This window comes from Pagrus pagrus (genome assembly GCF_965226575.1).
Source record: "Pagrus pagrus genome assembly, chromosome: 14".
NCBI lineage: Eukaryota > Metazoa > Chordata > Actinopteri > Spariformes > Sparidae > Pagrus > Pagrus pagrus.
Window position 1 is genome coordinate 9,325,027 of NC_140198.1, and position 17,923 is coordinate 9,342,949.

At 41.5% G+C, this 17,923-nt stretch overlaps 1 protein-coding gene across 1 annotated transcript in view; it reads left to right on the plus strand.

Annotated features, from left to right (window-relative positions):
• The window catches only part of pdlim4 (PDZ and LIM domain 4), a 52,431-nt gene extending 47,297 nt beyond the window's left edge, over positions 1–5,134 (plus strand). Inside the window, exon 7 of the mRNA XM_084373340.1 lies at positions 2,319–5,134. Within this exon, the coding sequence (XP_084229466.1) occupies positions 2,319–2,523 (205 nt within the window). The 3' untranslated portion in view covers positions 2,524–5,134. The remainder of the gene's footprint in view (positions 1–2,318) is intronic.
• Positions 5,135–17,923: the final 12,789 nt, after the last annotated feature.

The following is a 17,923-nucleotide window of genomic DNA, read 5'->3' on the forward strand; positions in this document are numbered from 1 at the left end:
GTCCTCAATTACAGGCTGCTGTAGATAAATATGTAAATATGAAAATGAAAATGTGAACGATTTATGTAACCTCAGATTTGCTATTTTAATGCAATCTGGAAATTATACGTCTCTGTCTGGTTTTATCACTCCTCTTGTGGTCATAAAGTTTTTTTTTTCACATGATCTGAGTCAAAGTTCTCAGAAACAAAGAGGCGAACTCGCGCACATGGACCTGCTCCAACAGGCCTCTCATAAGTCCTCAGAAAAATCCATCCCCATTTATCACTTTAATGATTAAACCACGCCATCCTCCACACCCTTTCCTACAAAAACACGCTGTAATCACACTTTTACCTGCATGCACACACACACACACACACACAGGTGCACGTACACAAACTCGCACCAAACATTAAGCGAGAGCATGCTCGCTCACTCTCCTGCCAAAGTAACCGCATGCACCGGTAATCCCCCCTCTATTAAAGCAGCTGCAGGTGAGCAGTGATGTCATCGGCTTACTTTACTTGTTAACAAGAGTGCATTGTGGGAGAATGCCGGGCACAATAAGGCTGTTATGACCCGGGAGCATTTTACAGCTTTTAAAAAAAAAATATAGAGCACTGTGTCAAGAGTTTATCCTCCGAGTGCTGCGGTTGAAAGCGGTTAAATAAAGAAGCAGGCGTACGGCTGAATGGTCGCTGGCCCGCATCCCCACTCCAGAAGGGAAAATCTCATTGGGAGCAGTGAATGAACAACGCCCTTAACAACTGGCCTCACTGTGTGACTGAGTGAAGCAATGCACTGCTAAAATGCACCAGCCGGCAGAATAAACATTCACCGTTCACACTCCCAGGTGTGACAGAATGAGTGTGTGTTACCTTCCCTCCACCTGAAACTCCTCTCAGGATGTGATCTTTGAAAACATCTCATAAATATCTAGAAGTCTATTCAAATGCTGCATCGCTACAGTCGCTGTAAAGTGTGATAAATGCTGATTTGCATCGATAACGAAAGTTCAATAAATAACTGAGTCAGTCATGAGCTGTTCACCATCTCTTACTTCCTTTTAAAGTGTTCTGCTTCATGTTTTCTCCTCCGCGATGATGACACCTCCATAAAAACTGCTTGCAGTGCCTTTTAAGGCACTCTGCAACTGCATGATTTTCCTATCATACTTCTCAGTAGTGCAACCCTATGGTGTTCCTTTGTAAGGCTGCTCTGCTCTATCTTTATTACACTTTTCCCTTCCACCACATATAAGGCTGTGTTCTTCTTCCTGTACACTTTCAGATTCAGGGTGCAGCAGCAAGTACACAAGATAGAAAATGAAATCCGTCGTCACAAAACAGGATGCGTTCGACTTTCAGCATCCATAAGGCTCATTTATCCTCTGCAGACGAGGCCCTCTGCGTTTGTTTTGTCGGCATTTGAGCGTGTTTTCTGAAATATTTTGGATGCGGACGAAACGAAGCCTTACAAAAGAGGAAGTTTGAACAATGACAGACATCTGAAAGTACAGGAAATGATGTTCATCGTTATAGCAGTGCATTGAATGGCCTCACATAGCACCACTGTCTACAACGCTGCGTCTGCTTTTGCCTCTTTCTCAACAGGCACATAATCACACACCCCCCTCCACCGTCGCCATGTTTGTTGTTGTCAAAACCCCTTGACACTGTTGGATGTATTGCATTTATATTGTATTTTAGATGGACGTTTCTATGTTTGTATGTTTGTATGGGGCATAATTCAACCTTCAGGCCGAACATTGAGAAACAGATTAGGGACGGGAAAACTATCTCGTAATGAGTTTTTAAAGGATGAACTACAGAGCTACATGAGCTACAGTTCCTAATACAGGCCTATTAACATAAAAAAAAAAAAATCGTATATCTGTGCACTTTTTCTTATATAGACAAAGTGCAGGTAAAAATGAAAAGGCACCTTTTTAGTCTTACAAGTGGGTTTGAAGTCAGTTTGTTTCTCTTAAATTCATTCCACTCAAACAGCCTGGATTAAAACTTTTTTAATGAAATAAGAGTATTTCTTTCTTCTACATGACTAATGAAAGGACCAATTAGCACACTAATAAAATGATCTAAGGGCCAGAATGAAGTTGTTAAAGGACCACATTTGTCCCACAGGCTGCCAGTTGAAGAGGTCTGGTAATAGATCTCTCTAGTAACATAAACAACCCCAGCAGAATCTTTTCCATCTCAAGCATCATACTTAATAAATCTATAAAAACTAATGAGTGTCACACAGCACATGGAGCAACACTTGTTGAAGCCTTTGCGTGTCTGACAGTCTCTGTCTCCCTCCGTCTCTCCGTCCAGTGGCACCATCGTGAAGGCCAGGGACAAGCTCTACCACCCCGAGTGCTTCATGTGCGACGACTGCGGCGTCAACCTCAAGCAGAGAGGCTACTTCTTCATCGAGGACAGTCTGTACTGTGAGACCCACGCCAAGGCACGCGTCCAGCCTCCAGAGGGCTACGACGTTGTTGCCGTTTACCCCAACTCCAAGGTGGAGCTGGTCTGAGACAGAGATGGAGCTGCCTATACTGTAATATACTCAAATCTGGGAGAATGGGGCTACTGAGTATCCTAGCTTACATTTATCAGGCTCTGTCGAGCAGGAATCTGATCTTGGATCAGTTTTTCTTCTGGGAGAGTCCAAAGAAATTTGTGTTTCAGTGATCCAAGATCAGCATTTCCACAGCGACAGATGATAAATGAGATGTATATTGAGCATTTTGAAGTATGTTGACAGAGCACAGCTTGGATCAGATGAGTATCCCAAAACTCAAACCCATTAAACAGCTGACATCGTATTTTGTGTCCCAGCCTGACAGTCCTCATCTCTCAATCCGTGTGTTTACACGAAACTCTAGATCCAAAAATAATATTGAACCAGCAGTCAGAAAAGGTTTTAATTTGCAGCATCGTGTCCTCATCACAACCGCAGCATATTACCAGAATAATCCGGTAATAACTGAGAAACAAGACATGCAAGATTGGCAAAATATCGGCAGAAAATAGAATGAAATTACCTCACCAGCATTCGCCTTTTCTAACAGTCAGCACAGGTTTATCACCAGCATTATCGTCAGTGTCCAGTGACGACCCTCACTCAAGCCTTAAATAAGTGTGTGAGTGTGTGTGTGTGTGTGTGCGAGATGTGGGTTATCACAAGAGAATTGAAGTTGACTGGTGAGTTTGCTGTGATTAACTCTGCAGAGAAGTTAGACTTTGTTCAGACTGCCAGCCCCAAATCTGTATTTTGACATGTCCAAACCACATTGGGAGTCGGTTTGCGATGCTGCTCTGCAACTTGACGTGACTGTTTGGGCATATATAAAACTGATCCGCTGTCTGTCAGTTTATTGATGTACGCTAGCAGTGCTAAATTCACTGAACACGTAGCATTTCCTTGTTGTCATGAGCTTATTAGTCGGTGGGAAAATATCCTAGTGGACACTCAAACAAATCTGATTTGCCTGCAGTCTGAACATTGCCTGTTTTTTCTTGCCTTCAGAATTATTTAGCATTTAGCTGTTTTATTCCCTGTGATGTAGCACAGCTCTCCACGAAAATGTCGGTCTATGTTTTGCAAAGTCATTTAAGGTGTAATTATATGTTGAAGCTTTGGTTAAGGGGTTTGTCTTTTTAACTATGTTACAGTTACACACTATACTCCTGTCGTGGATGGATTATTTTCTCATTTTGTAATTTACATCTGTGCCGTTTACTTTTCAGACTTTCTATGTTACAAAACTGGGGAGCAACTTTGTTTAATCGTCACTTTTTCAGGTCATGTGAAACAATAAGCGATAGTTCATTTATCAGCGTATCTCTAACGAGTTTGATTGTGAGTTTCTGGAATGTGCGTCGGTGTGCTTGGGTAACATCTTTACAGAACTGCAGTCTATAGTGAATGCCTCTGTATGCAGCTATGCAAGCACCACCTTCTGAAATGTAAACAAAACCCTGCAGGAGAGAGGAGAGACAGTTCTGTGGGGAGCTATGAACCGAGAATTTTTCCCAAATTTGATCACAACATCAACTTAAAAGCAACAAAATGCAAGAAATGAGACTTTAACTTAGCCTGACGCGGTGTGTTTTGACATTTTTAACAGCCGTGAGACAAACCCACAGAAGACTGCTCTCGAGCACCTGACTGAGAGAGGAATTTCAACTCTCGCTCAAAGAATTCCAGTTCATAAAAACAAGAGCGCAGAGTTCACCGGCTCTGTTTATTAAAAACACTCCATTTTGACACCAGCACACCCCGATGACAACTTTTAAAAAATGGTCGTGTGCGTTTGAGACAGGAGACACGGACCACAGAAAACTGTTAGGAACTCGTAAAACCGGGACTCCGCAGCCTCCAACATGTGGGAGTAATATTCGCTTTGTTTAGTTTTTTGGACCCACAACATAGATATATTACAGCTCCTCTTTGGAAGCGAGAAAAAGACAGAAGTTGGAAGTATATGCATAGTTGTATTCCCTTCCTACTATGAACTCAAACGTCTGGTCACAGCCAAGTCCAAGAAGCAAAATGAAATATGCTTTTACATTTCCTCTGGGAGAGGGGGGAAACCGAAAGGGAGGGAGCGAGAAGGAGATGAGGAAGAGACACGGCATGTGTTTTCATGTCATTACGACTGCAGTATGCGGCCATCAGTGTTGGCTTATTGTGAATAGTGAAGTTAACCGGGTGGAGAGGAGTGTTCTTATTCTTAATTTTAGAAATGTTTCTAACAAAACTACTTTTTAAAAAAATTTGAAATGAGAATGAGAAAATGGATTTTGCAGTGCTGATATCCTTCTTTTTTTTTTTTTCTAGATATCAACAGTGATGTGTAGCTGCTGGTATGCCATCTATACTAGCTATCTTGTAAATTATGTGAAAATTATATTGCTACCACATTGTTCCTTTGGTTTTGTACATATTTGTTTTATCGTGATTCAGCATACAGTGTATAACATGTCACTCACGTGCCTTTGCATTCCCAGCGTCTTGTAATGATTCCTTTCCTCTTCTTGTGTTTAACTTATTGCTCTACCAACACATGTTTTTTTTTGTTCTGGAGCTTCTTATTTTGCTTTTATTTTGTAGGATCTAAATAAAAATGAGAAGTGCATTACCACGACGTGATGGTTCACATTCTTCCACTGGTCACAAACTTTGAGGAGCTGAGTGCGCTGTGAAAAACACGAGGAATTCGGTTTCACCCCACAGCTCTGACATGGCAGTTGTTGTGTGAGACCACCAGGCTGCAGTATGTGGGACTCAGACATCCACCTCACCGAGGCCCTAAATCTGAGCATTAAATTGTCAGGACACAAAACCTGGACTCGTGTTTTCCCAGCGCTGCGTCACATACGACTTTACTGCCCCCGTTTTTTAACTTTATATCAGCGCCCACCCTGTTAAAACAGCCGAATTCAGGCTGTGGGGTAGAACACACAAGGTCTGTCTCTGTTCATTAAACTAGAGCTAGTGGGGCCTGTTTCAGGACAGGGTATCAATTAAACCAGGAGTAAGCCATAATTTAGTTAATCCCTGTTTTAAAAAAGGCTTTCTCAAACACACGTTGCACTGATTTAAGAGGAGTAACTTGTTGACTGGTTAGTTAAAGGTCCGGTGTGTAGGGTTTAGGAGGATCTATTTGGAGAAATGGAATATAATTTCTTTAAATATGTTTTAATTACTGTATATTCAAATAAGAATCATTGTGTTTTCATGAGCCTTTTATTTGTACAGTAGTTTCTACAGTAGCCCATATCGGACAAACCAAACACCAACTCTTAGAGAGGGCCTTTCATGCTTTTCTTGCTTTTTTAGGAGAGGGTGAGGCGAGGGGTGTTTAGTTGGTTTTCTCTGCAACCTCACAACTAGATGCCACTTAATTCTACACACTGGGCCTTTGAATTCAGAATAAATTGGAAATTTGAGAAGCTTACAGATCTTTATGTTGCAACTTTACATTTTCTTCAGATTCAATTTTCAATTTTATGGCGTGACAGCGTTGAGCTTGTGAGCTGGTTAGGTTTAGGCACACAAGCCATTTGTTTTGGTGAGGAAAATATCATGTTTTGGCTTAAAATACCTGCTCCTGGTCATCACAAATGCGGCTGGAAATTGGCCAGAGGTCTCCTTAAAAAATATCCAATGGTGTCACACTTAGAAATGTTGAAACTTAATCCCGAATTGCCCCTTTATCAAACACTGTATGGTGAACTAATCAGTGGTTTGCAGGTAGGTAAACTGCCATTATTTTACCCTGGCAGCTTGGCTGTTATATGAGATTAATTTAAACCATCTTTGTCTTCATTTGTGAGAGTATGTGCAGACGTAACTTAGCTAATGAAGCCCCAGAAACCAGGGTGGCATAAAACAAAAAAGCCAACACAGTGGAATTAACAGGACAGAAAAGGATGTCTGAAGGCGTCTGTGGATTGTGGATTGCTCCTGTCATTAAGTATTCGTCCCCATCGAGGGTTCTTGTAGGTCTCCCATGAAATTCTGCAGTCTGCATGATGCACCTCTCCACTGACAGTTAGCATTAATCTGAAGCTAAACCTGCATCGTTGGAGATTTAATGAAGCCCTGATTTCGTTACTCTAATCATTCTTTCTTTAGGAAAGTGGTTAATTAAGGGTCACTTTAATGTAACAATATAACAAGACATTGGCACTTTTGGCCAAGAGGTAAGCTGGATTCCTGTCCTGGAAATTGGCCAGTGGTGCTAAAGTATTGTAACACTTTGTAGTGATGCTTTATGGCACAGTAAAGGTGCTGATGTACTCCACATTTGTGGCTTCTCGTGCTGCTGTACGTGCATCAGCACCAGAGCAGAAGGCCTGATATTATAGCACGTACAGTTACAGCACATGGCACCGACTCCAGGGAATTCTTGTAACCAAAACCAGAAGGCGAGAGGCCGCCTCATAAAATGACTTTGCACCTTCCGTAATAACTCGTTCAACAACCGTCGTGAATGTGTGCAGATTTTATGCGAGCTGTGAGAGACGTACAGTAGATAGGCCCCGAGAACAGGAGGGAGAAGTAAACAAAGTGCTGCCGTCTGGAGCTTTGCTCATGTATTGGTGCTCAGTCCTAAACTTAGTGAACAGTAGACGTACATCTGTATAGGTTGTTTGCAGTCACGTGATTCTGAGGATGTGTGAAATTCAGACGGAGGGCAGAAGGGAAAAATCAGAGGGTTTTTTTGAATAGCTTCAAATCGTTCTTGGCCTAATGTTAGCTTTTTACTTCTGGCGAGTGCTTATAAGCCTCAAAAATTATAATAGTGGTGTTCATCTGTGAAGTTTATCCTGCTGAACAAAACGTGTAAGTATCATAAACTTATTTTCTGCACTAATCCAAAATCTAAAAGATCTAAATCTAAAAGATCCCATTGGCTTTATGTCGGGGTGATGCAAACTTCTGGTTGGCCTACAAAAAATACATCAACCCTGCCTCTCTCTAGTGTGCTTAAGCCAAGGCAAAATCCCAAATCTATGTTTTATTATTGAGTTTAATCAAGATAAAAGGCTTATTTGTGTCAGTTCTAGGGTTTGGGTACAGTATACCCACCTCTGTGACAAAAAAGTGGCACAGTGTACTTAAACTGAACATTTGTGAGTTAAATATGAAATTTAGAGTTAACGACAAACAGAAAGTCGGAGAGAAAGATTGAGACTTTGCCACGTGGAGAGAGCTCTGCCCCTATCTGTTAACATTTAGCCCACGCTACAGATAAACAACAAGTTACTCAGAAACAGAGCTCGCTCCGCTGTGCAGGCTGCAGCCGACAGCGCCGTGTCCATCACATCTCTGGGCTCTGACTAAGCAGTTTCCCTCAACTTACAACTGAACTGACCGTGCTCACATTCATTCACATTGTCTCTTGTTTTTGCCCACATACACATGCACACATAACCACACCTCTCTTTACTGTTGACGTGTGTGTTATCTTGTAAGTTGCCATTAACCAAAAGGTATTCAGAGACAGAGCGACAGCTTTTATTCATCTGCTTATCCAGTTTAATTTTATACTTTTGCAGGCTTCACACTTACGTCTGCTATAATCTCCAATTAAAAAGTCTTGAGGATACTTGAAAGATGCATGACCAGCCTGTCTTTTTATTTATTTCCTCAGTCTTTTTTCTCTTTGGTAAGAATGCTGACGCTGTGTCTACTGCTCCAGGACTTGATCTGGATGTTTGACAGCTCTTTCTGCTGATATAGCTTTTCACCATCATGTGGGATCTACTGCTTACACCGCATTCTCATTCTCACGACTTTATTCGTCTCCCACCTTCTTTAAACATCCTTCATCCGTCTCGCCTCGTCTGCCTTGCTGTTAACACCGAATTTATGTCACAGTGATGTCGACCGGCCTACAATGACACCTTATCTCCCTTGTGTTTAACGACAACAATACCTGATCTCCGTCTTCTCTCTGTGGACCTTGTATCTTTATGGAGCAAGAATGTTCATTCCTGATCCGTGGGCCCATACGGTACCAACTTGTTGTCTGTGACAGCTGTGATTTGTGGGGTCTTACTGGATGAGTGCCATCTCTACCTTTATATAAGAGACCGCACATACATCAGAGCAGCATTCTGGCCATTCCTTTTCACATACAGTATACATTCAATACCATAACTCAAAAGACTAAAGTATATGAGCAACACACAGGACTTAAAATTTATTACAGTAAAAGTTCTTTGAGGGTTTAAAATGGAGCTGAGTTGGAGGAGGTCAATGATGAAAGAGTGTGGAGATTTTTGTTTTGCTTCGTAATAACACCGACAGTTTAGTGTATATTAAAGGGCTGACAGCTTTGTACTCAAGTCCTGTTCTAATGGCTGTGATGTAACTGAAGCACTGAAGCAAGCAATTTTGTTTTTATGACCGCACGTGTTACAAAAAGTCGCTGTGCATGCAGCGCGCAATTACTCCCCTGTACGAGCGCGTAAGATTGCTGGGTTCGGTTAGTCTGTTTGTTACCAAAGGTACAGCTGGTTTCCACACTGTTGACTCCATTTAAAAGTGACGAAGCGTTCGCAGATAGAGTCACGCTGCTGGCGCATTATTTGGAAGAAGGAGACACGTTAGAACATTTAGATGAACAGCCAATTTCAGGACATTTTTACGATAGCAGAGCGAAATCTGCTGCTTGACAATTATGTGATTAAAAAGCTGCATTTAAGGGAAGAGTGTCTGGCGATTAGGCCCCATCGACGTCCATTATATTTTAAGAGCGAGGGTGAAGCAATGAGCAGGATATGACACTGATGGAGCCTGGATGCTGGTGGTGGTGATGGGATGGAGAGAAAGGCTGAAGATCTGGATGTGATGAGGTGGACCTCAGGAACTGGATATGACGGACTGGAGGTGAATGGGGTGTGGGAGGGTCGCACTGAAACAACAGCTGAACATCAGAACCATCCAAAAAAGTGTCTACACACTAAAAGCGGAACCGAACCATGGTTCAGTTTGATCATGACTGAGAATACCTTGTTTCCTTTGACCAAGGTTTGGCTGTTTTTCTTTTGGTCGGGATAAAACTGAAAAGGCCAAAAAGTCCAGACCAGTCAAGGATGGTGTGAAAATGGGCCTAATAAAAAAAGCACAATTTGTTTTTCCCTCATGATGGGTTCAGACACAAAGTGACAGGGAACAACCCTGTAAGGTTAATGGAATGTGGCCGTTTTTACTCACACTTGAGTCGTGTTGGGAGTGACTCATATGGAAAAAATAACTCCTGGTTCTTTCATTCAAAAATTAGCAGAACTATACGGACTGAAGTCCAAGAGGGGTTCTGTTTTGTCTGTATTTATAGATGCACGTGTGTGTATTCTTGTATTTCTTCAATGAGGACAGAATCTACACACGAGGATGAGATTGTGTACATACAGTCCCCTCATGGTTTGTTCCTGGGGATTTCTGTGTATATCAATGGAAGCTCCTTGATCCTCCTAATGTTTTGGTGGGCCTGGTGAGCAGATGAAGCTTTGCTTTGAGTCTCATTAAAAGGGGATTTAGAGAGAGACAGTCACAGATCTTGAGCACCCAGAGGATGACCTCAGAGTTGCTCAGCTCTCAGACGAGCTATAAAATCTTGTGAGGAAAATCTGCAGGTGGTCCTGAAGGAAAAGAGGAAAATGGAACTGATGCTGCCATGAGGACAAGTTTACTGTCCATGGGGATGAGTAAAGAAATGTGCGAGGAATTTCCCCAAAATGGATAGTGTGAAGAAGAAGAGTAGATCTGACTAGAGGTCTGACCGACAGAATATATTGGCCTTCATCTGTGGTGACCTGAATTCATTTCTGGCCCGGTGCCAACAACCTTTCAGCTGTGATGTTCAAGTGAAGTGTTTGAAAACAGCATAATGTGATGTGACTGCAGCTATGTCTCTGTTCATGGAGGAGGTTGTGTTTTCAGTCTGAATTGTTTCTCTGACTTAGCAGGATATCTTATAACTGTGTCGACAGATTTTGGTAAAAATGCGGTGGAATGTCAGAACATGGGCCGAGAAACTTTTGAACACTTTTCTCATGAACTAGCTTGAATGAAAAACAACCTGGCACATTGATCTTGTGAGCGTACCGCTGGTTTGATTTTAAGATAAACACATCAAAATATTTCCTGCTATTAGGTCCAGTAATGACACATTTACGGTATTTGTGCCGCCTTGACAGATGTCTGGCCTCTCAAACAGTTTCACATGGAAACAGCACAACGAGCTGTGAAGAATTATAACGTGCTCGGAAATTGTGTCAAAAAATGTAATTTGTGTTTCGAAGTTTGGGCCAATTTGATCAAACCAAGACAGAATCCACATTGCTGAAGATGCACAGCCGAGAAATGACTTGTTACAAAGTCAGTCTGTCAGAAGACTAATCTGATTTACAGTCAATATCTATTTATGATGGAGTTCGTCAATGTACAGAGCGAGCATACGTTCTCCGTAAAGCAGAGAAGGAACTCCTCTGAGGTCTTTTGTTTACTCCACAGAGTATAAATGGCCAAAATGGCCGCCGTCCAGAAGAGCTTGCTACACTTCTATTGGTTTTCAGACATGTGCAACACATCTCTGCCTTCTCAAGTCTGTTTAAGTAAACGTGGATATAAAAACCAAACAGATGGCTTGTGTTTTAGAGGCACATCTGCTTTCACCAAAACCTGGCTCTGGATCAGGTAAACTGAACTGAAAGTGACAGCAGATTGAAGCATGAATGGATTTACAGTGTATAGACTACATAACAGGAAGGAGACTCTCTGTTCCTATAATTTCAAACATTAATTCTAACAAACAACAATTAAAACTACAAACTCACCTGACACCATCAAGATGATCTACTCCTCTAGCTTGCTGTGTTTCATTTATACAAAATAATTCAATAATTGTGACATTTAATGGGCAGAAATTCAAATCATATTTTGACATATCCACACATGTTATGTTTATTCCTGCATCTTTGTCAGTTTGCTGGTTAATGCTTGCTAAAGTGGTAAACTAACATCAGTTGACATCTAGTTATGTTAGGTTGTTAGCAGATCTCTTTTTAAATAAATGTGCCAACTGGCGCGTTTGTTTATTACTTACGCTCTGGGTTGTGAAAACGCACCAGATGTCTCTTCTCTTTTCTGGTAGCATCATGCCCGATATCTACAAAGTGCAAAACATGTTGCTATGGACAACATTAGCCTTTATGTTATGTGTGCTGTGCTGTACAGACAGTAGTGTAAAGGGGCTACGTCATCTGAAAGACTGAATTTGTCACCCATGGTTAGGGTATATGGACTGACAGCCCTGGTAACTTGATATTGTTGGCACACCGATCGACTTTTACCTTATTATGATATTTCAGATGTCACATTTACAAGTGATGTGAGCCTTTCAGCCACCTCTGAGCCAATCGAATGTCAATTTAAATTAAAATTGGGCTTCTTGGGGATGTAGCCTCTAGGACTTCAATCCAAAGATAATCTGAACGAGTTTGTCCTCTAAAAATATTGGTAGGAACATGTCCCAAACCTCCGTATTTAAACATATGTCCTTTACTGAAACCTTCAACTGTACCTCAAATTAAAATATTGTCTTAAATGACCATCGGGACCCTTCAGTGAGTCAGAGACACTTATAAGAAACCCAGTCCAGGTCTGGGCTTTTAATTTAGGACATTTAGGCAAAGTTAGAGAGACAACAGGAAAGCCGAACTAGCCTGACCCGATAATAATGCAAAGGGATCTCGTCAATCTCCTGCCTTTTATGTTTCCCTGTCCTTCTCATTTCTCTTTACCCATTGGACATTCTCCTTTATACTTGCTTTGCCTCTCTCACAACGGAAGCACACACATTCCCACACACTTTTCTTTACATACCCCCCTCTCGATGCCCGAACAAGAGGTAGCTACGTGTTTCAGCGGATACCATAGTGACTGCATGAAAAGTCCCTGCAGCGGCTGGCACTACAGGACAAACACCGTGAGATACAAGTGCCAGCTCTCTCTCCGTTCCTCTTTATTTCTCCTTCTCTCTCTCCCCTTTGTGTCTTTCATCCTCAGACATCTTTAACGGAGTGAAAAAGGCTTTTATTTCCCTAAACAACTCAGTCTGGACCTCATGCAGCAGACGGGTTGGAGATACAATCGTCTGAGGGTCTAAGTATAGAGCAAAGAGAGTCATAATTCTATCAGAGAGACAGGGAGAGGTGGGTCCAGCCTGTCTACTGGAGTTATATGTATTGCTGGCTTTGGCCTGTATGATCAGACAAACACTGACAGCTAGGAACGTATTCAACTCTTAACTTGAACAGTTAAAAGTTACAATAAGTAGTAAAACCCCGGCTTAATTGTCGTGCTGTTTGGGAACTATTTATTGTCCTGTTTTGACCGATTCCTTGCCATCTTACTGTGTCACTGCATTTTGTTCCCTGCAGATCCTTCCGAGGAACGCAGATGTAAACAGATTTCAGGGTCAGAACATAAGGGCAGCCAGAAGCCTTAGACCATTGGGTTAAAGATTTGTGTCTACAAATAACATGGCGCCACAATCAAAACAGATTTTTGACCAGATAAAAACACCAAAAAAGCAGAAATACTGATGCCACGTCAAATATAAATGAAATGGCACCACTCTGGCCTTTTTGTCCTTTCTAAATCTTGTGGGTTTATTCAGTATTATTTGGTTCCACCTTGAATTTTCAAGACCAGACTAACAAACAAGTCAGCCATGTGTTGGTATGTCAATGTTTTATGATACTGATAAGAGTCATAAACTATGCTCTCTATCGGGTTTAATTGACCTCTACTGAATGGATTCACACCCGAGGCCTGAAGTTGTGCAAAATAAATCCATAAAGTGCGGTTTTCAAAGACACACACCACAATACGAACACTTCACAAAAAATAAGTACGCCGAGAACACCAAATCCATCCGCTCACTCACACTGAGTTTACAGTAATCCGCCCCTGTGTAGATGACAGGGATTGTGTAATTACAGTTGTGTTAATATGACATAATGTTCAATCCATCCACAGATGTGTGGGGGTTTTCTCCAGCCCGCCCGGATGGAGCCATGTAGCTACATCAGGTCACTGAGCTCATCTCCTCGTTTAGATTTATGACTCAAACTTTGAGCTCAGAAGCTGATTCATGTGCAGTCAAGAGTGAAGATCTCATGTTCGTTTTTCCAATTTAGCACATTAAAATGAGATTTTCAGCTGGAAAAATCCATTAACGTGAGGCCCACTGCATGATTGAGGCATGAAGAAGTCCATCAAATTAACTTTAAATTGCTTTTCTCATTTTGTTTAAAGTTAAAACAAATATAAAAAGCTGTCTACAAATAGTTTTTTTTACCAATGCGTGCTACCTTTGGGTAAAGAGCCACAGTTTTTCTGGGGAGACGGTAAAGCTCACCTGTCTTTACCAACAATTATTGAGTTGCCATGCTGGGCCCTGCCCTGAGGAGCTGGCAGCCGTGCAGCCAGAAGAATTTTTATTAATATTGATTAGTTTCATGGCAGAGGTTTAATGTTACCTCATACAAATGTTATTTCAGAGGCCACACCACCCCACCAAGAAAAATATCCTGAAGGGAGAATGGAACTTAAATTCAATTTTAATGTTGTCTCTTTCTTCTCCGGTGAAATTGCTCAAAGACACCGAGAGGATTGATGTTGAAATCTGGCTGAAATGTCAATTGTGTCTTGTAAACACTTGGATAAAAGATTGTATAATTTGATAAGGAGCTGCATACAGTAAGAGGTTAGGCATTAACTAAGGTAAAGTGAGCAAGCGCTTAGAAGCAATGGGATCAGTAGATGATGCAACCTCTTGAGCTTTATGTGAAATATCTTGCAAGAAATGAAAACGCTACACAAACCTCACAGGGACGGAGACAGTAAAATATACTTGATATATTTTGATTTGAAAAACAAAAAAAACATTACATACAGTATTGATTGTACCTGTGTGAGGTTTACATATTTACACAGTATGCACATCAAGCTGGTTTGAACCTCCAGTTTCAGCAAGCCAGTCAGATCCTTGGCAATAACTGTAGATGAATGGGAGCAGGATCTGTGGTCCAGATGCACTGACTCCCTCTGCTGCTGATTGATTGCCTGGAGAAAAAGAAGAGAAAGTCTTAGTGAGTTCCTCTTTTCCCTCAAGTCATATCTACTTCTAAAGGTGATTTATTGGTATAATATAGCATTTTACAATGCAGGAATACAACGTGGGATCTCTTGAATTCATTCGACTGATAGGTTGAATAAAGCGCTGTCCATTAAAGTTAGCAGATCAGAACAAATCTGAGGATTGGGTGACTATTCAGAGGTCTGGGACGAGGTTAGCAGATCTCTATCTCGAGACACACATATGTGCTAAATACATGTACTAACCTTCCCTACGTTTTCACAAGTATGGACATAAGCTGATTCAAAATTGGTCCTGGGCCTGAAAGAGGCCTCCGTTCACCTGGTGGTGCAGGTGTTCCACTCTCCTCAGAAGAGCTATTGATGGCTCAGGATTATAAATTCAGCTTTCTGTCAGCACACTGCTGTTTCTGTCCCTCATGTACATCTCGCTCAGGACACGATGAGACATGATGGTGATGTGGCAGTGAACTGTTTACTGTTCCTGAATGTACACCTGAAAAGGATTGTTAAAATCTAGCAACCGTTCTTTGCTGCTTATAGGATCAAAAATGTACACTTTTTTAAAAGGAGGCTTAACTTGGTTGCATTATTTTTTACATCAAGCCTGTTAGAGGTGTCCATCTGCAGCAGTAAGGTCACCAGAGACAGTTAAGACTGTCTGAGAGATCATCCTGTTTACTAAAACCCATTGACATCGGTACAATTACTGACAATTAGACTGTGATTTTAATACCATCCAATTTTTCATCCTCAATTATGAAGTCAAGCTGCTTCAACGATGAGAAACTCAAGCAGGAAACAACCCTCTGTGTCGGTTTGGCTACGAAAAAGCAAAACATTTTCCACAGCAAATACCAAACAATCAGAACAACAAGTCCAGGCCCATAATTGGACAGAAAATGGCTTCAAAAAGCCCAAAAATGGATGCTACAAGCCAAGTATCTTGGTCTGTGCTATATCATAGCATGTGAGCACATTGTCAGCTAAACTTAGACAACGCAGCATGAAAATGGCTCTATTAAAACCCATGGCTGTTGGAGACAATGCTGCGGTGCAGGGATTCAAGCAATCAAATCCATCCAAAACAGACATTTTGCTAGCCTTTAATGATAAGCCCAGGCATTCCCATGCTTGTCTTAACATCACTGGCCAGAATTTATAATGGTTTCCTCCAAGATAGTCCCTTAAATTCTATTCTTGACTTTATTTATAGGCTAATCATGACTAGAATACAAAACAGATTCTCACTGCAGCTCACACAAACAACATTTTTATGAATGCAAACACAAGTCGGCTGCTGTTCCTAATTTGTTCAATTTATGCCTTGATCCGTGCAGCATTAATCTTCTACTTTACAAATAAGCACATTAAGTGAGTAAATGTAGGGCGAATATATCCATGTCAGTTACCTCACCACCCTTACTGTAGTTTAATGGTTGACTCAGGCCTGCGCGGCGTCCCATCATTGAACTGACACAGCAGCTCGCTACAGTAGTTCCCATAGACGGAAGCCAGCCAGCGGCCTGCCTGCCAAATGAGAGCACTTGTTTGCTTGGCATTACCATGGTTTCCATGGGCAGGAGCTTAAAAGAGGTTTATGGTTGTGTGTGTGAGTGAGAGAGAGTTTCTGCATGAAAGGGAGCATGCTTCCTCATGCACGTGTATCTATTTACATACATGGACATGCCATTCATTTATATGTGTGGGCATGTGTGTTTGTGCATGCGTGTCTGTGCGCACTTTCCAACCTGTGTGGGCTTCTCTAAATGACCATCCCATTTGGCCCGCTGAGCTACATAATGTCTCATTCCTCTCCTGGACCACGAGACCATTTGGGACATGAATTCATTCACTGGCTTGTTACTCTGAAATCCCAATGACACAATACTTTCCGGCAGGTTCTGTCTGTGCATCAAAGTGGTTCCCTTTTTGGATACAGACTACACTGGACCTTTTGTGTTCAATACTGACATGAATGCTTACTTGACCGTTTTATTCTCTCGCAATTCAGACTGGGTAATGACCATGGAAAAGCTATAATGGGTGGCGAAGCTTTGAGGCTGGTTGTCCAAACATTTAGTAATTGAATTATATTATGGAACATTGTTTAATGACTAAATGAATGTTTTATTTCTGAATTGATTTCTGGTCATTTAATTCAAGGTGACTCCAAGATTGTTTTTATCATTACTTTTTATTGAATTACATACTGACAGGCATTTCTCCCTCTAAGTGCCTCTTAGCTGGGCGTGTCAGGGTGTTCACCTACTTCACAGACCGAGAAGCCTTTGTTGGGAGATAAGAGCTTTCATTGTCTGAGTGACCCTGAGAGTTTGACTGAGACCAAACCGCCTACAGCTCATTCCAAACGTGAATAACGGCACATTAATTACAATGTTCACGGACCTTGACCCCCCCCCCCCTATCTCACTTCCAGCTGAGAAGCAACTAACAGCTACTGTGCTCCAAGTGGAGGGCTGGTCCGGCTTTGGCCTGCTTTGATTGGTGGAGAAGTTTCCGATAAGGAAGATAGATGGCGCGAGGAAACATTTTGCCACAACCTTGGCTCATGATGCACACATTGTTGAAAGCCTTCGATGGTATCTGGTGACATATTTCTGCACATTGACCTCTGATGTCATTAATGCGTGATGGGCCAATCAGCAGGCAGGGACTGTTGAGAGGTTGCCATGAAAACAAAACAACAAGGATGAAAAGTATCATCTTTTGCTGTAATAGCCTTGAAGGAAGGTCAACCAGTGCGTCCACTATTGTTTCGACAGCAGCCTTAATTTGATGTTGTTGCTTATGACAGAGTGAGTTAGAATTATTTTATAATCCAGTTAATCAAGTTTCAGTGCCACAGATGAGATGCAGTTATGTTACTCTACGTTACTATTCTTCAAACCTCGCCATCGACTATGTTAAGATTTCTTATTATGGATTATTAATGATTATTATTGTTGTCCTTCTAATTGTTGCTTTTTATTATTATAAGTCGGCCCGGGCCCAGTAGAAGTAGGCTAGGACATGTACTCAATACTGTAATGAAGTACAATCTTGAGTTACTTGTAATTTACTTGAGTGTTTTGATTTCCTCAAACTTGATCAAGGCAATTACTGTACTTTTTACTCCACTACATTTGTTTGATACTTTAGTTACTCTTTACTTTGCAGATTGATTGATGTATCAGAGTGAAAGTAGCACACTGTTAAATTCATATTTTATTGGCACAAACAAAAAACA